The sequence below is a fragment of the Candoia aspera genome, chromosome 1, assembly GCF_035149785.1.
Source record: "Candoia aspera isolate rCanAsp1 chromosome 1, rCanAsp1.hap2, whole genome shotgun sequence".
Taxonomy (NCBI): Eukaryota; Metazoa; Chordata; class Lepidosauria; order Squamata; family Boidae; genus Candoia; species Candoia aspera.
In genome coordinates, this window is record NC_086153.1 from 15,870,781 (window position 1) to 15,898,047 (window position 27,267).

The following is a 27,267-nucleotide window of genomic DNA, read 5'->3' on the forward strand; positions in this document are numbered from 1 at the left end:
CAGGATCTGTCTGTGGTCCAGATAGAGGTCCAGAGGTAGGAAGAGATTTCTGTGACTGGAGATGTTCTTTATAAATAACATCTCCAGTCACAGAAATCTCTTTGAAACTTTGGTGGATTTTTGAAATGCCAATGATAGCATTTATTGTTGACCCCTTGATTTTATTTAAATCAAGTTCCACTTTCAGTTATAACAACAGTCCTGATCCTGTGTCTCTGGGATTTTCAGATTCAGATCTATTAGAGAATACAGTAACCTCAATTTAATGAACTAATTTTTGGAAGGCTGTCTATTATTCTGGAACATCCATTAAATCTGAAAGTACATCATTTGTAGACCATCTGGCATCATAGGCACTAGGTGGTATATAAGCATTGTCACATATGTTGTAAAATCAAACTAAATTTAACAGCCTTGTCCAGATTACTTCAGATTCAGCAGGCTTGTCTGTTATTTGGGGAGCAGGGAGCAGAAATTCAGACTGAAATTTTGTTGATTGTATCTACTAAATAGGGTCCATACAAGCAAGATTTTATTATACTGTTTCCATATCATTTTCTGTAATTTATTTCAAATACTAAGCCCTTTATTTTTCAGTTAAGGAAAATAACTGAGGAGGTTGATTTGTTTTATTCTATTTTCAATCACTCTTATGACAACTGTGAGTAGTTAAATTATTGTTGTTCGCTGCAATGAAATGTTTTATTTATTGAATCATTGCTACTCAGCTTACTGAATTATATTATCATTGATATATTGACTGAAATTCTGATAAAAGCTTAAGGAAATAGGAGGTTTGCTCAGATCAAAGGTCCATCCTATTTCCACAATGGCTCAACACATGTTTCTGGAATTCAACCAAGAATGAAGAAATGGCAAAATAACATTATCTTGCAAAAATTTAAAGGTGCTTTATCAGAAAGCAGTCTCCAAGTGGTTCTGTGCCATAAATCAGTGCAATTTCATATATGTCTAATTACCACCAAGTTTGATAGAACATGATTTCAAGTGAGTATGCCCAAAAATCAGTTAAACGAACCAGTGAAACAGCATTGAGGGGAGCCATTTGATTAATCTATTTCTCTTCAAATGCTGTTCAGTTTCATGAATTGCTAATTATCTCCTTTTTTGGCAAGTTTCATTTTGTACAGGATGGAAATTAAGATAGCATTTGCTTTAGAAGACCATGACTCTGAGGCTTTTGGCACAACAGATACAAAGGAGCTGAAATTCTTCCTCCTTGCAGCAAAAACTTCAGAATCTGAATGTGATCTGCATCTTTAATAACTGAAACATTGCTGCAGCAGCTGGACTGCAGTGACTAGGAGTTTTATGGATTATGGGATGGATGTTTGTGTAGAAGAGAGAGACAGAGAAAGTACATTATGGATCAATTGCCAAATGGAGGTTGTTTTAATATAAACAAACAGCACGATGGAGAGTACTACTGTAAAATGAGAAAGATGCTAGCATGTCAAAATACATCACTTTATCTAATCATCAAAGGCATTTACCATCTTAATGAAAAAATTCATTTAGGGATGCTTAAAACCTCCAGGCTTTTATGATTTCCAATTAACTGGCATGATATAGCCAGGACTGCAGATTTGCCTGATGAAGAAGGTTCCCCATCCCCTATTTATTTATTAAGTTCTCAAAATCTGATGAAGTGTCGGCAGCTTGTAAGATCAGAGTTGGAAGCAACCTTAGCAGTCATCAAATGCAGGATTTACTAGATCATTTTTGACAGTTGGCTATCAGTTCCCACCACCCCACAACAGGAATTCCATTCTACCTTGCCCACTCAACATGCAAATTATGCTGATGTATTTGAAAAGGGGGAAGTATAGACTGTCTTCCAAGTACTCAATTCTGCAACTGTACTATCAATCCCATCCCTAGAGCTCAGATTTCCACAAAATGCTTCTACCCAATGTCAAATTATTGTGCAAGTTAACCTGCCTAAAATAATTGATCAATAAGAACAGACAGTGCTTACTAACTCTGCCTCCTCCCCACCAAGTCCTCCTACCTTTTTATGATTACTGGATCTTAGTTACTTTATAACCATTAGGGACCAGTACTCTCTTCCCTTTGTTTCTGAACACTTAGAAGGACTGCACCCTTTTTACCAAGGTGATTCTCAGACCTTGCAATTTTATTTACATGAAAAAGAAGCATGAATATTTAGCTGCATTTGATTCTCGCTTTGCAAAGTTTGAATATATAATAATGCCCTACGGACTGCTTAATGTACTCTCAAATGTCATGAAATTATGAATGATATTTTTCATGTTCTGGATTTTTTGACTGTGTAATTGGAATATTTCCTCATTTACTCTGAGGATCCTGCTCTCTACACTGAACAATTTCAAGCAGTTTTTCAATGCCTTTATGACTACAGCATCTACTCTAAGCTAGAGAAATGTGCCTTTGATCTGCCTATATTGGACTGTTTGGTCTACTGTGTTCCCATGAAAGAAATGTAGATAGATCCAGCTAAATTAGAATCTATTCTGTTTTGGTACTCCATTCTCCTGGCACTGTTAGGGCTTTGTCTAGTTCTATCATAAATTTATTCCTAATTTTGCTCTTCTAATCACACTGCTGACTCATCTTACCAAGAACAGAGTTATCTTTAAATGGGATTTTGGCACTCAGAAAGCCTTTCTTCTATTCAAATAGGCATTACCTTCTTAGTCCATCTTCCCCTGCACATTCCTTTTCAGGTTTCCTTCTAGCCAAAAGGAATTCTATGTTTGAAACAAAAAGTTTTACATAATCAAAAAAGCTATTCACCATTAGTGTCACTTCGAAAGAGCTGAACACCCTGTGGAGGTCTGAACTGACCACAAGAATTTGGAACACTTAGAGACATCTCATAGATTCACACAATACCAATGTGAGATGGGCACAATTCTATTCTCATTTTTACTCTTAGATCTCTTAGATCCCTGTCTCACAAAACAACCAGGCAGATGTTTTATTATGCAAGCCAGAATTATGCTTAAATCTATGACCCTACTCCTACCTCCATTCTGCACCCAGAAAATTCTGTCCACACCAGCATCTGGCTTACCTTGTGAGACTCATGGGGCCAGAAATGAGATTCCTTCCCTTTTAGATAAAATTCATAATCAACAAAAATAGGAACCAAATATGTGGGCTTGGACAGATGACCCTCAGAATCCCCACCATCACCAATCTCATTCTTTATTTTCTTGGGAATAAGGAGAACTGCATCAGAATGAGTGTCTGGATGTCAAGCTGTGTATTCCTTCTTCCTTGAGAGAAGACATCTGCAAGCTCTGTCATGACAGCCAGCCGGCTGGAGTACTTAAAACTACCCATCTTTGATGTCAAGATATATTGCTGTGCTTGGTGTGAAGTCTTACAACTACGTTTCTTTCTATTTGAGCAAAGATATGAAATTAGATTTGCTAACAGGGGCAAAATAAAAGGTAGGTGAACATCTACTGAAAGGTCACTGGGTGATCTGCGAAAGACAGACGAGATTTTTAATTATTTAAGAATAGCTATAACACAAAATCTTCATCCTCCATTTCCCATCCACACAGATGTTGAAACAGAAATAAAAAATGCCGCCAAACTGGTATATCTTTGAGCCTCTGTGATCCCCAGAGCAGAGCATTCCTACTGTTCATTACAGAAAAGGGTTATATAGGAGTCTGTGCCATATCCAAAGCCCTGCTGGATTCTTAAAGTAAGACAGAAATGAAGTAAGAGCAGGAGTTGTCTCCTCTGGGCACCTTTCTTTTCTTAACCCAAATTCTCTCACTGAAACCAACGGGAAGAAATCAATCTATGCCCACTCCAGAGTGGGCATAAACAGCAAAGACAAAAAAAGAATCAGGTACTGTCCTAACAGCCAGGTACAGTATACTCCTTACTGTAGCGCAGTGTACTGCAGTGTAAACATAAAACAATTTACTAAATGCCGTAGAGAAATTACTCAAGGGTAAACACTGTTACAAAACATAAACATATATAAAATGTCCACATGAAATATAGTCCGCCCAATTATCAAAGTTTCCTGTAAAAGTCCAGGAATGAAACACTGCTTAAAGTTCTGTCCTCTTATCAGAGGGTTGTAGTAGAACATAATGTGAAGGAGATAAAATGTTGGTTCAAAATATCCCAAATAAGCCTTCACACTGGTTTGGCCAGGTGCATTTTGAATGCCTCCAAAGTGACCTTAAATCTTTTCACCCACATCCTGCCAGTAATACATCCACTGCTCTCAGTTATTAGATTAGCAGCAGGACTGAAGGTCAGAAGGCAAGGGATCCATTCTCTGGACTCCCAGTTTCCCAAAGAAGCCATGGGAATGTCCCACTCTTGCCATGTCTTCTTTTCCACTTTCCAATATTTGGAGTGTTGACATGGGAGGGGGGGTACTGGGCTTGGTGGCTTCCAGGGGGCACTTGCATGTGTTTAAAACAAGCATAAGTTACTGTAGGGTGCAAAAAAGCAACCAGAGGACCTCATGTGACCAACCACAACCACCATGGTTTATGCAGCCCCCACCAAAAAAAATTCATTTCATATGTTGCAACTTCTGAAACCTTCTCCCCAAATGGATCTGGGTCCTGCCCACTCTGGAGAGCAGTTGCTGATCATACCAAGTTTGTGAGCCTTGAACTGATAGAAATCTATATCCCTGGATTATTGGCATGACACAGATAGATAGACACAGACAGACAGACAGATGGAGGTAGAGGTAGAGGTAGAGGTAGAGGTAGACAGATAGATAGATAGAGATAGAGATAGAGATAGAGATAGATAGAGGTAGAGGTAGAGAGAGAGAGAGAGAGAGAGAGGTAAAGGTAGAGGTAGACAGAGGTAGACAGAGGTAGATAGATAGATACGATAGAGATAGATAGATAGAGATAGGTAGAGGTAGAGGTAGAGGTAGAGGTAGGGAGAGGTAGATAGATAGATAGATAGATAGATAGATAGATAGATAGATAGATAGATAGATAGATAGATAGATAGAGATAGATAGATAGAGAGAGAGAGAGAGAGAGAGAGATAGGCACTCCACAGCATGGCTTCTTTTGTTAACATGTCTTTGCCTCATAACAAACTCCCTGCCATGGGGGTAGAGACGAAAATGTGTTTCAATTATACTAGCACATTGCACTGTCTGCTGAGGCTGCTGCTAACAGCATTATATTAGACTAGTGGAGAAGTCTGCTGCAGTTCAAGGACAAAGAGCAATCTCAAGGTGCTGCTGCTTCACTTTACTATCACCTTCCTCTCACAGACCAGAGGAATGATTTAGCACCTATCAAAAGAAATCTGCAGGGGAAAGTAACAGTGGTGGGTTGGAGGGATGGAATCTGAAAGAGGTTTTCTTTGCAGAAAGACACCAAGGCCAGTTCGTGCTAGGCCTGTAGATGTATGAAGAGAAAAAGCCATGAATTGAGGAAACTATAATACCAATTCAGACTATTGGTCTATCTAGTTCAGTGCTGCCTACCCAGGCCTCCTCTGATCTGGTGGCCCTCCAGTTGTGCTGGATTGCAACCTGCCTAATCACCAGTAAGCGTGGCCAAATTCAGTGCTGGCAAGGGATGATGAGAGTTGTAGACTGCCTGGCACAGGCCCAGCTTGAAGAAAATCTTTCTCAGCCCAACTTTGGACACTGAACCTGAAACCTTTTGAGAGGAAAGCACACATTCACTCTTTAAACTGTGAACAACAAGCCTTATGGGACCTAGGAAGCGTGCCTTTTGGTGGTTGCCCCTGTGTTCTGGAATTATCTCTCCCAGATATACGACAGGCCCAACTCACCTTTAGAAAAGCTGTTAAGACCTGGCATTTTCTCCCAGGCCTTTGGGCCCAGTCCAGCAGAGTCTCTTTTTGATTCTTTTTATTACTGTGCTTGGTTGCCATTCTATATTTTGTATTTTATATGTATATAATTTGCTTGCTTTAGGTTATTCGGATTTTTTTTCTGGTTTATTATTAGTTTGAAGAGCTGGATGTTCCTACAGGCATGGGGCCTGTAGGTTGGGTGAGGCTGTCACTGTGGTTTTCTTTGACATGACTGTGGTTATGTAATGGTGAGTGGGAATGACCGTGGGAGACAGGAGGAAGAGCTGCAACCTAGACAATGGTCTGATAAATGAAATCTGAGTCTGAAGGAGGGGTGGGGATGGAGAAAACATCTCAGGAAGGACCCTCCTTAGTTTTGGGGAGAGTAAAAGTAAAGGAGGGGAAGGGTACTTTCAGTAGCAAGATTCTGTTACTGTAACCTTACAATAAAGGTAGTGTTAGTACTCATGGTTGGTGTTTCTGGTCTGGACTATCTCAAATTATGTGGTTGAATTGATTGCCCTTGGGTACCACTGTGTTATTATTGTTTTATTGTGCCACTGATGATGTTATCTAGTTGGGTAATGAAACAACTGCAAGCAAACAACCAAGCTCAGAGAGCACCAAGGATGCCACTATTGTGTCATTTATTGTTATTCATTATTTTTGTTTTATTGGTTTTTACTCATATGTTCACCACCCAAAGTCATAATTGCAAGATGGGCAACTATATAAATCAGATAAGTAAGTAAGTAAATGTTACTATTCTTCCCTGATATTGTTAAGAAAACTAGAATTGCAAGGATGATGGGGCTTGTCAACTATGCAGAGGGAGCATGTGGCCAGGGCTAGACTTCAAACCTAGTGTTAGCTTGACAAATTTCTACAGAAAACGTGTACCAGGCCTACTGGAAAAATGCACCAGGCCCACAGTGGACTCCTTTTCATGTGGCATTCCATCTTGGGAATATCCTCTTCAGAAAATAAGCTTGTTCTGATTTCACTGTGATTGAGGCATATGTTGAAAATGTTTTATTCAGTATGCAGTAAACACGATGGTGTGGCTGAACCATTTATAGCCTGGGCTACATTCCTGGAGGTGTTTTATCATGTGTTTTTATTTATATTTATGATACAAAATAAAATGCAACATAAATATAAAATAGCTGAATAAAAAAACCATTGTACTTATATGTTCATTGCATTTATTGCTATCTGTGTTACTGTATTTTTTATTCTGGGTACCATATTTTTCTTTTAAACTGTGCAATGCCTGGATACGCTGCATGTCAGGTGAGATATAAATATTTGTAGTACTATGGCAATAACAAATAATTATAAAATGAATGTCCCCGTGTTAAATAAACAGGTTCAGAAGCTACTTAATTAAATCTTTAAACTAAAACTAATGTAAACAAGACCTTTTCCATTAGCACTAAATTTGGTGCATTGTGAGAGGGAGATTCCTGAAAACTGCAATGGGATTGGTTTGTGATTCCAGGAGATACAGACTGGGGATCAACAACTGCTTTTGGTTACCTGTGGTTTAAGCCACAGTTACCTGTTTCCTTTCTTTCTAAACCTATTTGTCCCAGTCAGGGATAGAAAGGGCTCCCTAGGGAGGATTGTGGCAACTGCCCCCACATTAACTGCTGTGGTTTTTCCAGGATGCAATCAATAGCCTACAGTTTGTAGCAAGAAAGAAGCAAGGGATGATAAAACATTGATTTCCCATTCTTGTCACACCAGCTGGAACCGTTTCAGCCTCACAGTGTTATTGCTGCTTGGTTTGGTTTTTAAAGAATGCAAGGTTTCTAGACACACTGACACATTCGGTGTCATTTTTAGGGCTGGGGCCACAAATTGGACAATAGCAGCTGTGTCAGCATGTAGAAATGTTTGCAGTGGAGAAGCCTAAATATATATTGGGAGAATTAATAGATGGCGACTGGAGGTCACTCTCATTGAGGGGGAATATTCAGCCTCAATATTGATTTGATTATGATCAACCAACGTGCAAAGACTGTGCCTGAGCCTGGGGCCCCAGATGTGGGACAGAGTGCATCTGTTGGCCTTGTTTATACGGCTGCCCATCTCACTTGCATGTGACTCTGGGTGGCATACACAATTAAAGCACAAACTAACAATCACAAAATTCAACCATTAAAACCAATTGAAAAACAGTTAAAAACTACAGTTAATGGTTGTTTGATGCTCAGTGTTTTCATTTTTTATATCGTATGGGTTTTAATATTTTTATTGTCAGCTGCCAAGAGCCACATATGTGAGGTGGGCAGCTACATAAATCAATCAAATAAGTTAATAAATAAATATTGTTGTGCTGTTTCCCTGGTGTGGATTCATCATTCTTTTATCACTGGTACTCTTCTTTGTGGTTATTTTAAATTGTATTCCTTACATAACTATAAATTGCCTGAGGTTACTGTAGCATCTATAAGTGACTTATAGATTGATTAGGTAAATAAATAAAATCCCAGAATGATTGGATGGAATTAAACTCACTGTAGAGCCTCATCATTTTATTTTTACTTTTCAGCACGAGGGACATTGTACACAATTACATTATACTCTAGTGCCCACTCCAGCAGTAAAGGCTGCTGAACCTTGACTTAAATTATTATAAATCAACCTCTGGTCAGAAAATGAGATATGCGTTTTAATAAAAAAAATAAAATAAGGGTTATGTAGACTGGTGGCTAGTCACAGCAAAAAGTACTTCCCCTCCCAAAATCTGACTTGATCTGAGCTTGCTCCAAAAATATTTTGGGAGCTCTTTAACCTTCACCAACTTTTACTGGCCCTTGTTTTATCTCAACAGAAATGTGCTGAAACACATGAATGAATTACGGCTCATTCACTGGAGTATCATTTGAGTTGAAAGGCAAGAGGTACATCAAAGAAAAAAAAATCCATCAACAACAACACCTCCGTTGCTTTATACTCACAGTACTCAATGCCCAAGACAATGTCTCTGAAATAGAGCCAAGCTTGTTCTTCGGAAAAAGGGGTGTCACACGGCACCTCCATGACAGGCCTAAAAAATAGGGCACAAAGAGTAAGTTGAGTGCTTTGCCAGATTTTAACAGCCACTCTCTTCTGTATTTTTAATTATTCTGATGATGTAAGCTTGTGAGGCTTGTTCAACAGGTCACTTTGCAATGTTTCATTGGGGGTTATTCTTATTTTTGGTGTTGATTGTTATTTATTGCTTTTATAAATGCCAAATTGTAGAATGATATAGTTTATGGGATGATTAGGTGGTGGAACTGCCAATCAAACTATAGCAATACAGGCTGCATCCTCCCAGTTTATATTCCAAAAGAATGGGGAGAGGGATTCATAGAATCATCGGGATGGAAGGGGTCTTGGAGGTCTAGTCTACCCCCTGCCCCAGGCATCAATCCTCAACCATCTCAGACAAACAGCTGCCCAAATGTATGTTTGTTTGAAAACCTCCAGTGATGGAACCCATGACTCCAAGAAGCAGTCTGTCCCATTGCTTAATATCTCTCTCAGTCAGGAAATTACTCCTTATTTTGAGTTGGATCTGTCCCTGTAAACCTTCCCCCATGGATCCTTGTCCTACTCTTAGGCACTACAGAGAATACATCCATACTGTCTTCCCTGTGACAGCCCTTCAAGTATTGGATTCTCTGGATTTCCAAGGATCTGGGAGATGTAGGTAGAAGCAGAGTCTAGGAGAGGTGTCACAAAAGCCAAGATGGCACCCATGCCCATCTTTTCAAAGCCCTGTTTAATGAAGCAATGACTTTAATGCTGCTGATACAGTTCATCCTGGACGTGATGATGCTGAGCAGAACTTCAGGCCTATTCAACAATCAAGCAGTGAATCCTGACACCCTGTTCATGATGCCAGCACTACATAACCCAATGTGTACATGTCAAAGATGAGTTGGTATCATGAAAAGAGTAACACTGGGTAGGACATGAGTGCTGAGTAAGTCTCCAAGGGGCGGGTGATGGATGAGAAATTCCAACAGGGATTATCCATTAACTTTCCATCCTATCTTGGCACTCATAATGCACAGAAGCTTGCTTTTGTTCAGTTTTTATAAAGGTAAGATCTTCTAAAAGGTGATTCCAATTCCAATTTCTAATCATTTGTTATACTCTCTCACAATCATGTCATGTGCCAGTCTTCCCAAATAACAAAAGTGTCTTACAAAAATGCTAGGCTTCAATCCCCATAATGTGGCATTCACACAATCTTTTGTCTATTATAGACTACTTACCCCTTTCGGAGAAGGTCGAACACTGAAGGGGATGAAAGAAGAAAAGAAAAAGGCAGCTCTCAACCAATGCACTTTCAGAGAAGCAAACCTCCCTGAATTAATTTCTATCTAATCTCTAAAACAAAGCATCTTTCTAAGATGCTACAGAAAAGGTCTGTTAAGTTTAAAATTGGCTAGAAGAATGTTTTTGCAGGAAAAACCAACAATGATACTAGCATTTACAGCACTAAATGTATACTAAAGCAAAAAGACCTTCAAAATAAGATTTAACCAAAAGTTCTTCATAAAAGGACTTATGGCTCCAAACTGAAGGCTTTCTGTTTTCACTTCTATAATCATCTATTTTCAAAGTCCTGGTAGCAACACCCTTTGTAGAAAATGAGGCAACCATCACTTTGATTTCCCAGCATTCCCAGGGCAAAGAGAGAATCTAGATGCCTGGAACAACCCCTTTACAAATTTTAGCTTCTGAAGGCCACTGGCGACTGTGTCTGGTGATAGAGTTACATCATCTGAGCGGTGTGGGTGCAAAACATTTTGGGTTTGGGTTTAAGGGTTTTTTGTTCTTTTGCCTTAGCGGCAGTTTTGAGAGCTACCAATGGAAATAGGTACATTTTGTCTTACATCTATTTCCAGTCTAATTTTAGTAAAAAAAAAAAAAGAAAATTGTGCAGTGAAAAATGGCATATTTTTTCCACAGAATTTCAGTGGTGTGATCTCAGAGTGCTGTGGGGGCCACAAACTAGGAACAGAGGGCTGTATGAGGACCAGGGATTGAGGGTAGCCATCCTCACCCTAGAGTGTGGGTGACAGGATGCCCTGACCTCATCTATGGCTTTAGAAAGATATTGAATGGCCACATAGCACCATTCTGAAGCCACTAAAAGTGACAGCAATATTTCCTGACCCTACTCTAGAGAATTCTGCAGAGGAAATATTGATCAGCCACCTTACTAAACCAGAGGTATCTCTTTGTGATGTATTAGAGAACTCTTAAAAAAAACCAAAACCAAGCCAGGTTTGCTGAGCTGAATTGAGTTTATGAGGGAAGGGGAAGAGGGAAAGATCATGTGTATCTAAGAAAAACAATGCTGCAAAATGGGCAGAAAAGAATCAGCCCCCCCTAGATAGCGGCATCATGTAGAGGGTAAGGAAGATGACTTTGATGGAGATATTAAGGAACTGTTACCTAGGCAAAAGGGGCCCAAACATTTTTTAAGTCCAAAACGAGATAATATTCAGTGTGTCAGACAGACATCTCCCTAATTCACTGAGGTATAAGAAGGAGGAGGAGGTCCAGCACAATCAGACTTGCAAAGTTCTGTTATAGCCAATCTCAGTAAAAGTAGTTTTAGCCTTCCTGCAGAGTAGATTTCCCGGTCTGATCTGTCTACTGGGGCTGACACATTATCACATTCTTGGATGTGATCCCAGCCCAGCCAAAAAGATTCCCCTGCTTCAGGATAAATAGGAATATGGTCCTGAATCAGTAGAAGGTGCTAGGAAACATAAGCAGAATTACTCTCATGTCCTCTTCCCACAGCGTTTTGACTGGCTTCTGTAAGAACTACACAGTGTGCTGGTCTGCTCCAGCAGAGCCTTTCTTATAGTCTTATACATTACTCACCCATGTATAGATTGTCCTCTGCAGGATCATCCAGTACCTGAAAAGAAGAACATATTTACTCCAACTTCTGAATCATCATTCAGTTTTATCTCACACTACAGGCAGAGTTATGATGCCCTAAATGGCAGCAGTGTTAATGCAGCATCTAGCCCAGCTCTCCCCATCCTAAAGCTGTCTTGACACTGCTACACTCAGAATTAGCCATGCTGGCTAGGAATTCTGGAAATTATGCTCCATATACATCCAGGTTGTACCAGATAGGGGAAGGATGATCTAGACTATCTGGTTGAGGTAATGGGAACTGTAGTCCAACACATTGGGAAGGAACCAGGTACAATAAAATAAAATAAAATTCCATGGACAGAACTTCGCTGGAAAAAAAATCCAATTTGTCACCAAAGGATGCATGAAAAGGTGCTGACTCAGGGGGAATCTAGAAATCAACAAATCCTGTTATGCAAACAATGGATCAGATATTTTCTTTTTTGCTCCAGAGGGTAAAACTAAAATGAATTTGTGGAAATTACAAGGCAAACAAATTTCACCAAACTTTAGGGGCACCCACCCAATGATAACAGCTGTTTTCCTAGAAACAACTGCCTTGAAAGACAGTGGCTAGACAGCAAAGTCAAGGGTTTTGCAGTTCCTTCTTGCACTAGAGGCCCTATACCAAGCAAGGGGTGGATCTGAGGTCCTCCAAAGTCTCTTTTCCATGATTCTACAGGAAACTTGCAAAATTTAATACACTGTACTGGAACTCAAATATATGCAGTTATAAACTGCTTTCAACTCCCTCAGCAGTTCTGCAAACATGCTCCTGCCAGTTCTTTGTTGCTGATATAAATGTATGCATGGATAACATCTTACTAAAAAAAGTGACTGAAATTATTTGTTTTGCAATTCCTGATTTGTTTTATAATTCCTTTCTTCTTTCAGAGGGGAGTTCTTCATTGAAGAACACGTGTCCCTTTGAGCATTGTCAAAGCAGCAACAGGAAAAACAACAGAAGTACTTAACGGTGATACAAACATTTCTTGATATCAACAATTTTCCCCTTGTCCTCATGACACTTCATCTTGTCCCCAGTTCATGAATGAGATGGGTTTAAGTCATCACTAGCTATACAGGTGTTAAAATAGTGTTTTCCTCCTTGTTCTGAAACCATCCAGTGGCAGCCTCAAAATGTGTAAAATGTGTTATGTTTTACCACCCATTATTTTGGAGACAAAATCAGGTGACCAGTAATGGGAGTGCTGAAAGAGGCACTTATTGGGTGCATCAGGCTAATGTGGGCACACGGCCCTGCCCTCTAGTCCCTGGTTAACCCCTTCTGCTGCCTTTCTGTTATTTATTTCCTAAAGATATGGACACAGTGGCACTCAAAACTTTAAGAAAACTATTTGGCATAGAGGTAGTCCTCATTTAGCAATCACAATTGGGACCGGCAGCTCTTTCATTAAGTGAAGCGGTTGCTAAGTGGGAAATCATGTGACTGCGACTGTACTTTCTTTTCCCCATTCCCCTGCTCTTTGGAATGCTCACCCCAGCGCTGGGATAATTAGCAAGAAGGGAATTAATGTTTGTATTAACATTCATTGCAGAAGAAGGGACAAGAGAATAAACAGGCACATAATGGGGAATACACATCGAAAGCAACGCAGTGGTGCCAGCAGCCCCAAGTGCAGTTGGGGCTGGGAGCCATGAGTGTGCTACACAAACAGCCCAATGTATTCCCCATTGTGTGCCTGCTTATTCTCTCGTAATCCCTTCCTCTCCAATCTGTCCAGTTTGCAAGCAGGAGGAAAAAAGAAAAACAACAGGTCAGGCACATGACAATGCATATAATGGTAATCATGTGACTGAGGGATGCTGCAACGGTCATAAATGTGGGCATTGGTTGTGAAGTTATTTTTTCAGCGCTGTTGTAACTTCAAACAGTCACTGAATGATGCAGTTGGTAAGTGAGGACTACCTGTATAACATTGCCAGGGTCTGAAATAGTGTAACAGCCAGAAATGGCATAACACTAAAATTCCAAGAACAACCCTCTCCCCTTTTGCCTCTAGAACACAAGCCAGAAGAATCTGCAGCTCAGCAAGTGGTGACTATATAAAAAAGGGAAACAGAAAAACCCTTTAAAAAGGATACTTTTTAGATTTTTTTATCTCACCTTTATTATTTTTATAAATAACTCAAGGTGGCAAATATACCAAATACTACTTCCTCCTCCTATTTTCCCCACATCAACCCTGTGAGGTGAGTTGGGATGAGAGAGAGTGACTGACCCAAGGTCACCCAGCCGGCTTTCAGGCCCAAGGCGGGACTAGAACTCCTAGTCTCCTAGTTTCTAGCCTGGTGCCTTAACCAGTAGACCAAACTGGCTCTCTATTTTTATATTTTTATCTCTATTTTATTTTATATTTTTATCTCTATTTTATTCTCTATATTTTCTCCAACAACCACTGCCAGTAGCAACTCAGCTTTGTTCATGATCCTTATTTTTTTTTTCCTAGACTTTACTCAAGTTGTTATGACTGAATGGGAACTAGGAGGAGGTCAGAAGCCGCTGAAATCTGGGCAAACTGTTCACTCATAGTCTTCCACACAAAATTGAAAATAAAAATCAACAGTGGAAAAATGAAGAAGTCTTCATCTATCAGGCTCACTTTGAAACAAAACAGAAAATCCAGAATTTTCAAATCCAGGAAGAAATTCAATTAAAGGGAGATTTGGAAAATCCCAACCTACCTCATGCACAGAACACAAGCAAACAAACCTCAATCAGCTTGACAATGTTGATATGGTCCAACTTCTTCAAGATGGCTATTTCCTGATATATCCGATCTAGAGGGGCCATGGGCTTTATCTGTCCACTTGCGTTGGCTTTTGATCCTCGAGGTGGAGGCCGACCTTTGGCAAAGAAATGAGAGATATGGTGAGAACTGGCTCTCATGTGGCTTTGAGGCTGAATTTTCCCCTGACTTTCAGGGTTAGAACCTGTGAGAACCAAGTATACCTAACTTAATTCAGATGCAGTTACTTCTCTGATGATCTGGATTTTTGCATCAGAGATTACAGATCTTGTTGCAGCAAACTAAGAGACTGTGCTGAGCTACTTAATCATTCATACTAATGTTCTTTCTCTGTGAACAGAAGACAGAATCAACCTGACAGCAATAAATCCAAGAAGCAAAGCCAAAAATAGCAGCTCCGCTTCACTTCAACCCTTTCTACTTTTTTTAAAAACTGTAACCAGTGGACTAGTTTCTGGTTTAATCACTTTTGGAGTAAACCCTCCAAAATCAAGAAACAGTCATAGCTTGCAGAAGGCCCCTTGATTTCAACAGGCTACACCAAGTACAATTTAATTATGACCCCACCCACTGGCTGTGTTTGCACAACCACACTTACAATTTCAGGGCTGCATATCTACAAGACAACTTAGTCTTAATCTTGGCTTATTTTATTGCTTCAGCATGTTGTGTAAGCCCGGCTCATATGGTGACTTTATGATTCAAATAATTATGTGCACCCAGAAAAAAGGTTAATACAAAACCAGGTTATGCATGTGATGTGAAATAAAGAATACAAGTGATATTGTGACTCTCCAAATGCTGCTGAATTCCCACTTTACATCAACATGGTCATCTATGAAAAACAATGGGACCTGTAGCCAACAACATTTGAAGGGCCACATATTGCCCACCCCCATTTTAAGTGTACTTCTGGAAACACAACCTTCTATACAAACAACTCCATGTACTGTCATGTACTGTGTATTGACAAGTTTCTTTGATATCTTCAGTGACAACTAACATGAAGCACATTAAAAAAAAATCAATACAGGATGCCACTGTCATATAGCTGGGATTGGCTAAAGCTTCCTGGCTTGTAAACAATGAAATGTTGTATTGTAGATATCCCTGCAAATCAGCTCTGACCATGTAACCCATTGTAGTCATGGAAAAAAAGATGAGTAATGCATTTATAATCCACTAAAAACAGCAATCTCTCCTCAGCATTTGAATAAATTACATTTGCAGGAAGAAAATATGAAATGGTCCTACACTGTCAAGCCATCCTTTCAAACTAGCCTGATAATTTGGATATCAAAGGGGTTTTTTGGTTAATTTAAAAGCAGATGTCATCTCCTGTGGCATACAAAAGAAGAGAACAATGGAAACATGAGCCTGAAGCTTACTAATATGTTTGTGTTAGTTATGAACTGTTTTACCAATGTGCTTTTTAAGAAGTTTTATTTTTTGTAATCAATTTTTTTTACTGTTTTGTTTCTCTTCTATTCGTTTTTTCCTGTTATCCAGCTTGAGTTCCACCTTTCAGTTAAAATACAGGGTATAAATTTAACAAGGAAATGTGAAATGCAAAACTGCAGTGCCTGTTAACTTCTGAGTTCTGCCTTACAATTAAACTTAATTAATCCAATCCCAAATTGCCTGGGTGGGCATTTTTTTCAGCCTTAAGTGCCACATAGCTTGCCAGGTTAAGCCGGCAAATACCAGGGGTGCACAACTTTTAATGAGTGGTGTGCAGTGGTTACATGCCAGAAATTGGAAAAAGAAATAATTGATATGTTTCCAGAGAAATGTAGGTGATATGATTCAGTCACGTACTGAATGAGTTTCCTCTTCTTATTTGAGGACAAAATAATAGTTTGGTAGCACCTTTTGGAGATTGGGTGGGGGAGCAGACCCAAGGATTTGGGGGACACACCCAGTTCTGAGGACTCAGGTTTACATTCTTGGCATAGTGAATGCAGATGAGGAAATGCAAATTTTCACTTTTACATAAGAACAAAGAGATACGATGCTATAATTCCCTCTCTCTCTCTCTCTCACTTACTCACTCACTCACTCCCACAGAGCATTCTCATTTACTGAGTGTGGGTTGAATAAAAGCAAACCACCAAAAAAATTCATACCTCATAAATTCTTTGCATGTAGCAGGACAAAGTTTATCTATCTATCTCATCTCATCTCATCTCATCTCATCTCTTTCTCCCCACCCCCACCCCCACCTTATTTCCTTATTGAGAGCCAGTTTGGTGTAATGGTTAAGACACCAATTAGAAATAAACTAGAGACTGTGAATTAGGCACAAAGCCAACTGTGTGACCTTGGGCTAGTCAGAATGGACAACACTGAGCTAGAAAGACAAATCATCTGATTTAGATGGAAGAGTTTCCTCTGTCTTTATGCTTTAACAAGGCACAGATACCTACGTGGAAATCCATACTGCTTCAACAGCTTCTTCTTTGAGAGGACCTTCATGGCCTGCAGGCAAAAGAGAAAATATAATAATGTTATAAAAGCTGTGGGAGTTCCTGTAGGAGGAGAAATTTGCTTGGTGCTCATTTTAATACAAGACAAACAAATGTAGACAGCTCATAGAAGTTGGTCATCCAATGTCTGTAGGAACCCCTACTCCCTGCCAGGATATCTAAAATAACAGCATGTTATCATTACAGTTGGGAGTCAGTTTTTTATTATTGGAACTAAGGTGCTTAAGGAAGCAGGTAGGAAAATAACATCTTGCCTCATAATGTATATTATTTCCATATTATAGTTAGTGAATCAAGGCTTAGCACTTCTGACTTAGAGCCATTTAAAGGCCCATTTATGTTAGTGAGGTGATATTTATGTCATTCCAAATGATTATCACAGTTGTGATAATCATAATTAAGTTACAGTACATAATCATTCAATCAGTTGAGTTGAAATGTAGGTTGCAACATAGATGGGACACAAAGCCAGGCTGCTGTCTGTAATGTCATGATTATGGAATCTTGTCATTAACAGACTGGAGCTGGTGCTGAAGATGGTTTTGAGAATAGTAATCAGAAGAAATTAAAGGATCTGACAAAAATATAAGAACAGTGGAACAGGCTACTGTAGTGTATCTCCTCAGTTTTGGGTACCCAGACTGAGAAAATATAGCAGAATTTGGAATTACAGTATAGGTGGTACCATAGAGTTGGGTCATCACAATCAGGGAACATTAAGCAAGGGGCCTTTGGCGTCTGTATCCTGGACTGAAGGTCCTTCTCCACAATGCAAAAGAAGCAAGGAAAAACTTGTCAATAAATAGTCACCCATTTACCCCAATCAAGTAAGAATCACCATCAGGTGACCACACATGGAAGGATTATTTCCTCTTCATCCCCCATCCCGAAGCTTTTACCTAACCATATTTTAGAACAATGTTTCTCAACCTTGGCAACTTTAAGTTGTGTGGACTTTACAGATCTTCCCCAGCATGCTGTCTGGGGAATTCTGGGAGTTGAAGTCCACACATTTTAAAGTTGCCAACGTTGAAAACACTGTTTTAGAAGAATGTAATTATTTCTTGGCTACTTGAGAGGACACTAGTACAAGTCCCAAAAGCTTCTGCTTCTATTTATATCAGTAGATGTAAAAGTGTACAATAAGGGGTACAGAAAAACCAGGGGAGACAGAAACCGTAACTATTCCTAGTTGTCAAAATCATAATGGTTCCAGGTAATTGGTGGCACAATTCATTTGCATGCAATGTCTTTTCACCCCTTGACAGCTCTAGTCAATGATACGTATATAGTTATTACAGGATTACTGCAAAGTGGCAATAAAAAGAACATGGAATTTGTGTCAGTTTCAAAAAGTGCCTTGTCAGTCAGGAAAGATGGGGGAACTCACCAGCTATTAGATAATTATGTAATACTGTATGCAACCATAAAATTCAATTATATTTTCCACATGTCCTTTTTTATACAGTTGTAATTGAAATTATGCAACACCCAATGCAAATCAGGTTGATCGTCAAAATGTACAGACTTTCAGCTATGTGCAATGAACAAATCAAACAAAAGCACTTGAAACAGCTCAACACAATGAATGCTTCAGGTGGTGTCCCCAAAGTCAACTGAAAATGCAACTTATAATGACTTCTCCAGTCTCAAAATTATTCAACCCCTTCATGGCAAGCATCTTCAGTACTTAGTAGAGTACCCTTTGCTGTTATGACCTGCTGCAAACGAGATGCATAGCCAGACTTCTGGCAGCATTCCTGAGGAATCATAGCCCATTCCTCATGAGCAATGGCCTTCAGTTCAGTAATATTCTTGGGTTTGTGTGCTGCAACTGCCTTCTTCAAATCCCACCAGAGATTTTCCATGGGGTTCAAGTCAGGTGACTGTGATGGCTACTGTAGAATCTTCCAGGACTTCTTCTGCATCCAAGCCTTAGTGGAATTTGAGGTATGCTTGGGATCATTGTCCTGTTGGAAGGTCCAATGATGCCCAAGCTCCAGCTTCCTTACAGATGGCATGAAAGTCTGTACATTTTGACAATCAACCTGATTTGCAATGGGGGTTGAATAATTTCGATTACAACTGTATTTAGAATGTTTCAACATAATAAAAATATACAAAGGAGAACCAGTTTGGTGTAGTGGTTAAGGCTTCAGGCTAGAAACTGGGAGACCATGAGTTCTAGTGCTGCCTTAGGCACAAAGCCAGCTGGGTGACCTTGGGCCAGTCCCTCTCTCTCAGCCCTAGGAAGAAGAATGGCAAACCACTTCCAAAAAGCCTTGCCAAGAAAACTGCAGGGACTTCAGTTGAACAATGACTTCAAGGGATGAAAGGGATAAAAAGAAAGAAAGAAAACCCAAAACAAAGACAAAGATGGAAAATAAGAAAGAAAAAAGGATGAAAAATAAGAAAAAAAACATATAATTATGCCTTCTGCCCTTCTTTCTATCAAGTAATTATCATTCCTTTTTTTTTCAAATATTGTTCAGTGGCTCAACAGATCTGGAAATCCATTTTGTGTGGGAAATTATTGCTATGTCAGCTCAAAATGAAAGAGATATGGGGAACATTTTAAGCAGTTAAAACAAGACTTTGGCAACCTTCCCAACTCTGGTTACCTCCAAGTGTGTAGGAATTCAAAGCTGTCAAAGAAAATGTCCCACCATTGTCCCATCTCAGTCACACGCACAAAGCAATGGAACAGGGGAGGCACTTGCAACTTACATAATATTGATCATCATTTTCATTGTAGGCCAGCTTCACAACTCCGTAAGAACCCTAGAAATAAACACGCAATCAAAATCACTGTTGGTTGACTGTCTTGTTTCATTGACCTGTTCCAGGGAAACAGTCAGCCTAAAACTCTGTCCCAAGGCAGGAGACTGTGCTTGTAAAACCCACTCCCCACTGTTTCTCCCCTTATTTTTCCTGACTGCCTCCACTTGGTATTTTTTCATTCCCCCACTCCTTGCTTTGTTGATAGATTTTGGAGCAGGGTGGGCAAGCAGATTTTGAATTTTTTGCAGCCCCCATAAGCCTTCTCTGATGGTGATCTGAAATGAGGGGATTCAATTTCTTGCTACTATAAAGTACAGTACATGAAAACTTGAGGGTTAAGTCTAAAAATACATGTAAGTCTTAAAAAATAAACAGTTTTTTTTAATGATGAGAAAAATCATAAGCATTTCCCATCCAAAACCTAGAAAAGCCATTCTCCTGCAATGCATTCATCTCTGCACCACTGATCATCCCTTGAACTGCCCCCCACACCTCCCCAAATTTAACTGCAGCTTCTAATCACTGTAAAAACAGTCTGGTGGGACACACTTCAGATGGATGTTGCTTTCTGCTTGGATAAGGAACTGCCTGAAATAGAGCAGTGTTGGGATGCTGTCAGCCAGCTGGTCAAGGTTGGGGGTCTGTTTTTGATCTCTGCCAGCTTATTAGGCTGCCAAAAACTGCTTAGAAGTTGTTGGCAGCTCTGTTCTAGAATGTAGTGCTATTAAAGAAGATAATTTCTCTCTCTGATGGTTGGATCCTTCCATTCCTGATGCCTACTGTTTATTATTCTCATTCTGTGGAAGGGCAACTCAGGCTTGTCAGCAGGCAGCCCAAATACCAGCAGATCCCAGACTTCTCTATCTACTTGTCTTCCTTAACCAGTTTGCAATTAAAAGTGGAATTCACGGAACAGGAAAGAGCCTAGAGCAGTGTTTCTCAAACTTGGCAACTTCAAGATGTATGGACTTCAACTCCCAGAATTCCCCAGCCAGCTTTGCTGGGAGTTGAAGTCCACACATCTTGAAGTCACCAATGTTGAGAAACACTGGTCTAGATAACAGCAAACTATAAATCTAGCATCATATAAACTCTGTTCTAGCCTCCTTAGAATGCACTGTATTACTCTAGCTTACTTTTATCTTCCTTTCTGGGCAAGAGGGAGAGCAAACTTCCAGTCAAAACTGGTTACAGTCACTATTTTTATTTTTTAAGAAGAAGGTCTATGTCAATGTCCTTCTCAAGCCCTGCTATGCTGCCTCATTGTAGCAGGGTGTGTGTGTGTGTGTTCCTTGGAGGATGAGTGAAGAACACCAGGAGTGTATGCCAAGGGTATAACCTCCCAGCAGGGTCAACCAAGGCATGAAGGTCCTCCCAGCTGCCCAGCTAAAGCAAGCAGGCACCTACATTGGGCAGCAGCAATATAGAAAGATGTTGGAGGCAGATGATCGCTTGAGAGACAAAGGCAAAGGCAACATTTCATATTGGACAGGAGAAGGTAATGGTAAGCCACTCCTATATTTTACCAAAACAACAACAACAACAAAAACATACAAACAGGTAAGAGAAAGTCTATCTATGTGGTTGCTAAAAGTCAACACCAACTTGAGGGCACATAATCAATCAATCAATGGAGCCAATGGTATTCTAGCAAACAAGAGGCTAGCTTTTGTTCAACATGCCAGCTTCCCATTCGTTTTCCTAAAAAGATACATATTTTTAACAAAAGTCAGTTATAGACAGGGACTCTAATGGGTGCCAAGGAAGGCATTTGCAGGCACATTCATGCTCATTTTTTGCAGCCTCCAGGAGTCAGCAGCGCCAACTTTTAAAACAAATGAAAATGTGGGAGATGTTAAGGGACGAAACGGAAGCTCTTAAAGGAGTTCCCAAACGATGTACCATGGCACCATGGGGTGCCACAGAGAACTCACAAGGGTGCTGCAGAATATTCTCCTTGTTAATATTCCATTTATTAAGTAGTAAAATATCCTGTGGTGTCCCTGTGAATTCTCTACAGTGCCCTGAGGCACTGAGGTGCACAGTTTGGGAACCACTGCCTTAAAGGCTTAAGGTACCCGTTTCACCTCTTTAAAAACTCTGCCCCCCTGCCCCCATGCCATGAAGTCTGCCTTGGGTTCTGATCATGCCACCTTTGGGATGCAGCTCTCAAAACCTACAAAAAGACAGGCACAGGTCCTTGGGCAAACAGAGGATTGCACAAGGACCTGCAAACATTCTTCTCTGGCAAAAGAGATATATCTCCCCCTAGAGAAAATATCCTCATTTAGGCTGTCATCTGTTACCCTGCTTTCAGTGCAAATCTCCATACAGAAACTACTCACCTATTCACTCTAAAATGCCTTTTAGCTCTGGGAGATTTCTGATAGGAGAAAACAGTTAACTACACTGCATCTGAATGGAAATAACCACGCCCGATGGCCAAGGTTGGCCTTTTGAAGTTCCAACAATTGGCTGCATGAAAGGTTATTAAAAGTCTTTATATCATGTTTGAAAACTCAGGCAGACAGCCAAGTAAAGTGCTCACAGATGAAAAGGAAAACGTAACAGTAATAATTGCAATTTCAGGTATAATTATAATGATAATGCCAACCAATAATTATTATGTCCTTACCTGAGCTTTCCTCATGAGAAATGGAGGTGATAAATACAGCATTTGTCTATCTAAAATTATTACAGTAGACTCTCAGTTAACCGGAACTCAAGCAACCGCCACTCTCAAGCAACCAGCAAAAAAAAATCTGTATCTCTCTGCTGCCATCTAGTGGGTATTAGTGTTTAATAGTAACTCTCAAGCAACCAGAAACTATATTTATCCGGAATCTACCGATCCCCATGAGTGCCGGTTAACTGAGAATCTACTGTATTTGCATTTTTGAGGGGGAGAAATATATATAAAAATACTTGCCTCCTAATGGGGAATTAGCCCTGAAGCTAAGTGGGGTTGGCCTGGCCTTGGATGGAAGACTTCCAGGGATTACCAGGGCTATAAACTAGAGTTGAAAGTTTTTAAAAAATGGAAAAGATAACAACAAACCACTGATGTTCTGCAGCTAAGCTCTTTGGATGTGTCGGTAAATTTGCAAAGAATCAAATTCAACCTGGAAACTTTACCTTAACTAATACAAACCTAAAGTGCAGGTAAGTAGTTCTGAAACTGATTAATAATAATACCATCAGCAATATGTTTTTGATATTAACAGTCAGTATTATTAGCACTAATATTTATATAGATATGCTATTACAGTCTGCCTCCCTTTGAGTGTCAAGTACTGAAGACTATTGGCTCTACAATTACAGGCCCACTGAGAAAACCTCCTTCAAGATGGAGAGTTGGTCCCAAACAGAACATCATAGCAAAAGACTGAATGAAATATAAGTATCTGTTGAAGTCATTGCTTTGGATATCAACACTATCTGGATAAATACAACAATAAGGTATTGGAGAGTATAATACTTGGAGGGTGCAAAGTGTTGGATGCAAATTTCTAAGAAAAGTAGAGTAGAAGGCAAATAATTAAAATGCACATTTGAATTAGCTTTTCAGTCCATAAATATCAGTTTGCTGTGTATGGTGCACTTGGAAGGGTTCTCATAACTACAAAAGAACTCTTGAGTCAGTCTGGCCTGCAAGAAGTCTACCCTGCATTAGGTGAAGACTAGTACTCCATTATAGTACATTATGACTGATAAAAGATTGTTGTTGTTTATTCCTTTAGTTGCTTCCGACTCTTCGTGACTTCATGGACCAGCCCATGCCAGAGCTTCCTGTCGGTCGTCAACACCCCCAGCTCCCCCAGGGACGAGTCCATCACCTCTAGAATATCGTCCATCCACCTTGCCCTTGGTCGGCCCCTCTTCCTTTTGCCCTCCACTCTCCCTAGCATCAGCATCTTTTCCAGGGTGTCCTGTCTTCTCATTATGTGGCCAAAGTATTTCAGTTTGGCCTTTAATATCATTCCCTCAAGTGAGCAGTCTGGCTTGATTTCCTGGAGGATGGACTGGTTTGATCTTCTTGCAGTCCAAGGCACTCTCAGAATTTTCCTCCAACACCACAGTTCCAAAGCATCGATCTTCCTTCTCTCAGCCTTCCTTATGGTCCAGCTCTCGCAGCCATATGTTACTACAGGGAACACCATTGCTTTAACTATGCGGACCTTTGTTGTCAGTGTGATGTCTCTGCTCTTAACTATTTTATCGAGATTTGTCATTGCTCTTCTCCCAAGGATTAAGCGTCTTCTGATTTCCTCACTGCAGTCAGCATCTGCAGTAATCTTCGCACCTAGGAATACAAAGTCTTTCACTGCTTCTACATTTTCTCCCTCTATTTGCCAGTTATCAATCAAGCTGGTTGCCATAATCTTGGTTTTTTTGAGGTTTAGCTGCAAGCCAGCTTTTGCACTTTCTTCTTTCACCTTCATCATAAGGCTCCTCAGTTCCTCTTCGCTTTCAGCCATCAAAGTGGTATCATCTGCATATCTGAGATTGTTAATGTTTCTTCCAGAGATTTTAACTCCAGCCTTGGATTCCTCAAGCCCAGCATGTCACACAATGTGTTCTGCGTACAAGTTGAATAGGTAGGGTGAGAGTATACAGCCTTGCCATACTCCTTTCCCAATCTTAAACCAGTCCATTGTTCCGTGGTCTATTCTTACTGTTGCTACTTGGTCGTTATACAGATTCTTCAGGAGGCAGACAAGATGACTTGGTATCCCCATACCACTAAGAACTTGCCACAATTTGTTATGGTCCACACAGTCAAAGGCTTTAGAATAGTCAATAAAACAGAAAGAGATGTTTTTCTGAAACTCCCTGGCTTTTTCCATTATCCAGAGGATATTGGCAATTTGGTCCCTAGTTCCTCTGCCTTTTCTAAACCCAGCTTGTGCATCTGGCAATTCTCGCTCCATGAGTTGCTGAAGTCTACCTTGCAGGATCTTGAGCATTACCTTACTGGCATGTGAAATGAGTGCCACTGTTCGATAGTTTGAACATTCTTTAGTGTTCCCCTTTTTTGGTATGGGGATATAAGTTCATTTTTTCCAATCTGATGGCCATTCCTGTGTTTTCCAAATTTGCTGGCATATAGCATGCATTACCTTGACAGAATCATCTTGCAAGATTTTGAACAGTTCAGCTGGGATGCCGTCATGTCCTGCTGCCTTGTTATTAGCAATGCTTCTTAAGGCCCACTCAACCTCACTCTTCAGGATGTCTGTCTCTAGCTCACCGACCACACCGTCAAAGCTATCCCCGATATTGTTATCCTTCCTATACAGGTCTTCCGTATATTCTTGCCACCTTTTCTTGATCTCTTCTTCTTCTGTTAGGTCCTTGCCATCTTCGTTTTTGATTGTACCCATTTTTGCCTGGAATTTACCTCCAATGTTTCTAATTTTCTGGAAGAGGTCTCTTGTCCTTCCTATTCTATTGTCTCCTTCCACTTCTGTGCATTGCTTGTTTAGAAATAATTCCTTATCTCTTCTGGCTAACCTCTGGAACTTTGCATTTAATTGGGCATATCTCCCCCTATCACTGTTGCCTTTTGCTTTCCTTCTTTCTTGGGCTACTTCTAGTGTCTCAGCAGACAGCCATTTTGCCTTCTTGGTTTTCTCTTTCTTTGGGATGTATTTTGTTGCCGCCTCCTGAACAATGTTGCGAACTTCTGTCCAGAGTTCTTCCGGGACCCTATCTACTAAGTCCAGTCCCTTAAATCGATTCTTCACCTCCACTGCATATTCCTTAGGAATATTAGTGAGCTCATATCTAGCTGATCTGTGGGTCTTCCCTAATCTCTTTAGTCTGATCCTAAATTGTGCAAGAAGAAGTTTGTGATCGGAACTACAGTCAGCTCCACGTCTTGTTTTTACCGACTGTATAGATGTCCGCCACCTTTGGCTGCAAAGGATGTAGTCAATCTGGTTTCGGTGTTGTCCATCTGGTGAAGTCCATGTATAAAGCCATCTCTTAGGCTGTTGGAAGAGAGTGTTTGTTATGCAGAGCAAGTTGTCTTGGCAAAATTCTATCAGCCTATGTCCTGCTTCGTTTTGTTCTCCCAGGCCATGCTTACCTGTAATTCCAGGTGTCATTTGACTGCCCACCTTAGCATTCCACTGCATTCCAGTCTCCCGTGATGAAAATAACATCTCTTTTAGGCTGTCCAGTAGGTGCTGCAGATCCTCATAGAACTGCTCTACTTCAGCTTCTTCAGCATCTGTGGTTGGGGCGTATATTTGGATCACTGTGATGTTAGATGGCTTGCCCTGAATTCGAATTGAGATCATTCTATCGTTTTTTGGATTGTATCCAAGCACTGCTTTAGCCACTTTACGATTAATTATGAAGGCTACTCCATGTCTTCTGTGGTCCTCTTGTCCACAGTAGTAGATCTGGTGGTCATTTGATGTGAAGTGGCCCATTCCAGTCCATTTCAGTTCACTGACACCCAAAATGTCTATCTTTAATCTTGACATCTCACCAATAACCACATCCAATTTGCCCTGGCTCATAGATCTTACATTCCAGGTTCCAATGGTGTGTTGATCCTTAGAACATCGGATTCGCCATTCACCACCAGCACCGTCGGCCGCTAGCCGTCCTTTCAGTTTTGAGCTAGCTGCGTCATCACGTCTGGGGCTAGTTGAACTCATCCTCTGTTCCTCCCCAGTAGCATTTTGACCATCTTCTGACCTGGGGGTCTCATCTTCCGATGGTATACTGACATATCTCTGGTTGTACTGATCCATTTAGTTTTCACGGCAAGAATACTGGGGTGGGTTGCCATTACCTTCCCCAGGGATCGCATTTAGTCTGACCTCTCTGTCATGACCTTCCCGTCTTGGGTGGCCCTTCACAGTTTAGCTCATGGCATCATTGAGGTGCTCAAGCTCCAGCACCATGACAAGGTAACGATCCTTTGCTGAAGGATAAAAGATTACATATTAAGATTTGAAATCCCAAGAGATTAAAAGTGCCAGTTCCCTTATGGAAGGAAAGGTCTCCATCTGATGTTGGACCAACCCATCAGACAGATGCAATTCTGATAAAAGGAGAACTATAGTGGACTGATTTCAGACTTGCAGAGTTGACTTTATTCTACCTCATCTTTTACTAGATATTTACTGAGCCAGCGTGGGAAGAAAATTGCCTGTTTTGCTTCTGATCACATAACTCAATTAAGAAATATCTGATCAGTATCAGAACAAGCTTGATCATCCTTGCACTCAAGAACCCATCCCCCAGTTCTTCTTCCCTAAGTTCCCACTGTTGTGTCTATGAAGCCAATGTGCCCACAGATATCCAGCAAGCTCCAGACCACACCTGATCTTTTATGTTTGATTCTTCTAACTGAAAAAAAAATTAAAAATGGGAAGCTAGCATGCTACACAGCAAATCTTCAATTCAAGAATAATCTTTCTTTCAAA

The 27,267-nt window shown here is 40.3% G+C and overlaps 1 protein-coding gene across 1 annotated transcript in view; it reads right to left on the reverse strand.

Annotated features, from left to right (window-relative positions):
• The window catches only part of CAMKK1 (calcium/calmodulin dependent protein kinase kinase 1), a 64,110-nt gene that overhangs the window by 29,514 nt on the left and 7,329 nt on the right, over positions 1–27,267 (reverse strand). The window contains exons 3-8 of the mRNA XM_063298143.1: positions 19,769–19,822; positions 16,982–17,033; positions 14,519–14,652; positions 11,743–11,779; positions 10,116–10,137; positions 8,808–8,896 (exon numbers count right to left, since the gene is read on the reverse strand). Coding sequence (XP_063154213.1) covers positions 8,808–8,896; positions 10,116–10,137; positions 11,743–11,779; positions 14,519–14,652; positions 16,982–17,033; positions 19,769–19,822 — 388 coding nt within the window. The remainder of the gene's footprint in view (positions 1–8,807; positions 8,897–10,115; positions 10,138–11,742; positions 11,780–14,518; positions 14,653–16,981; positions 17,034–19,768; positions 19,823–27,267) is intronic.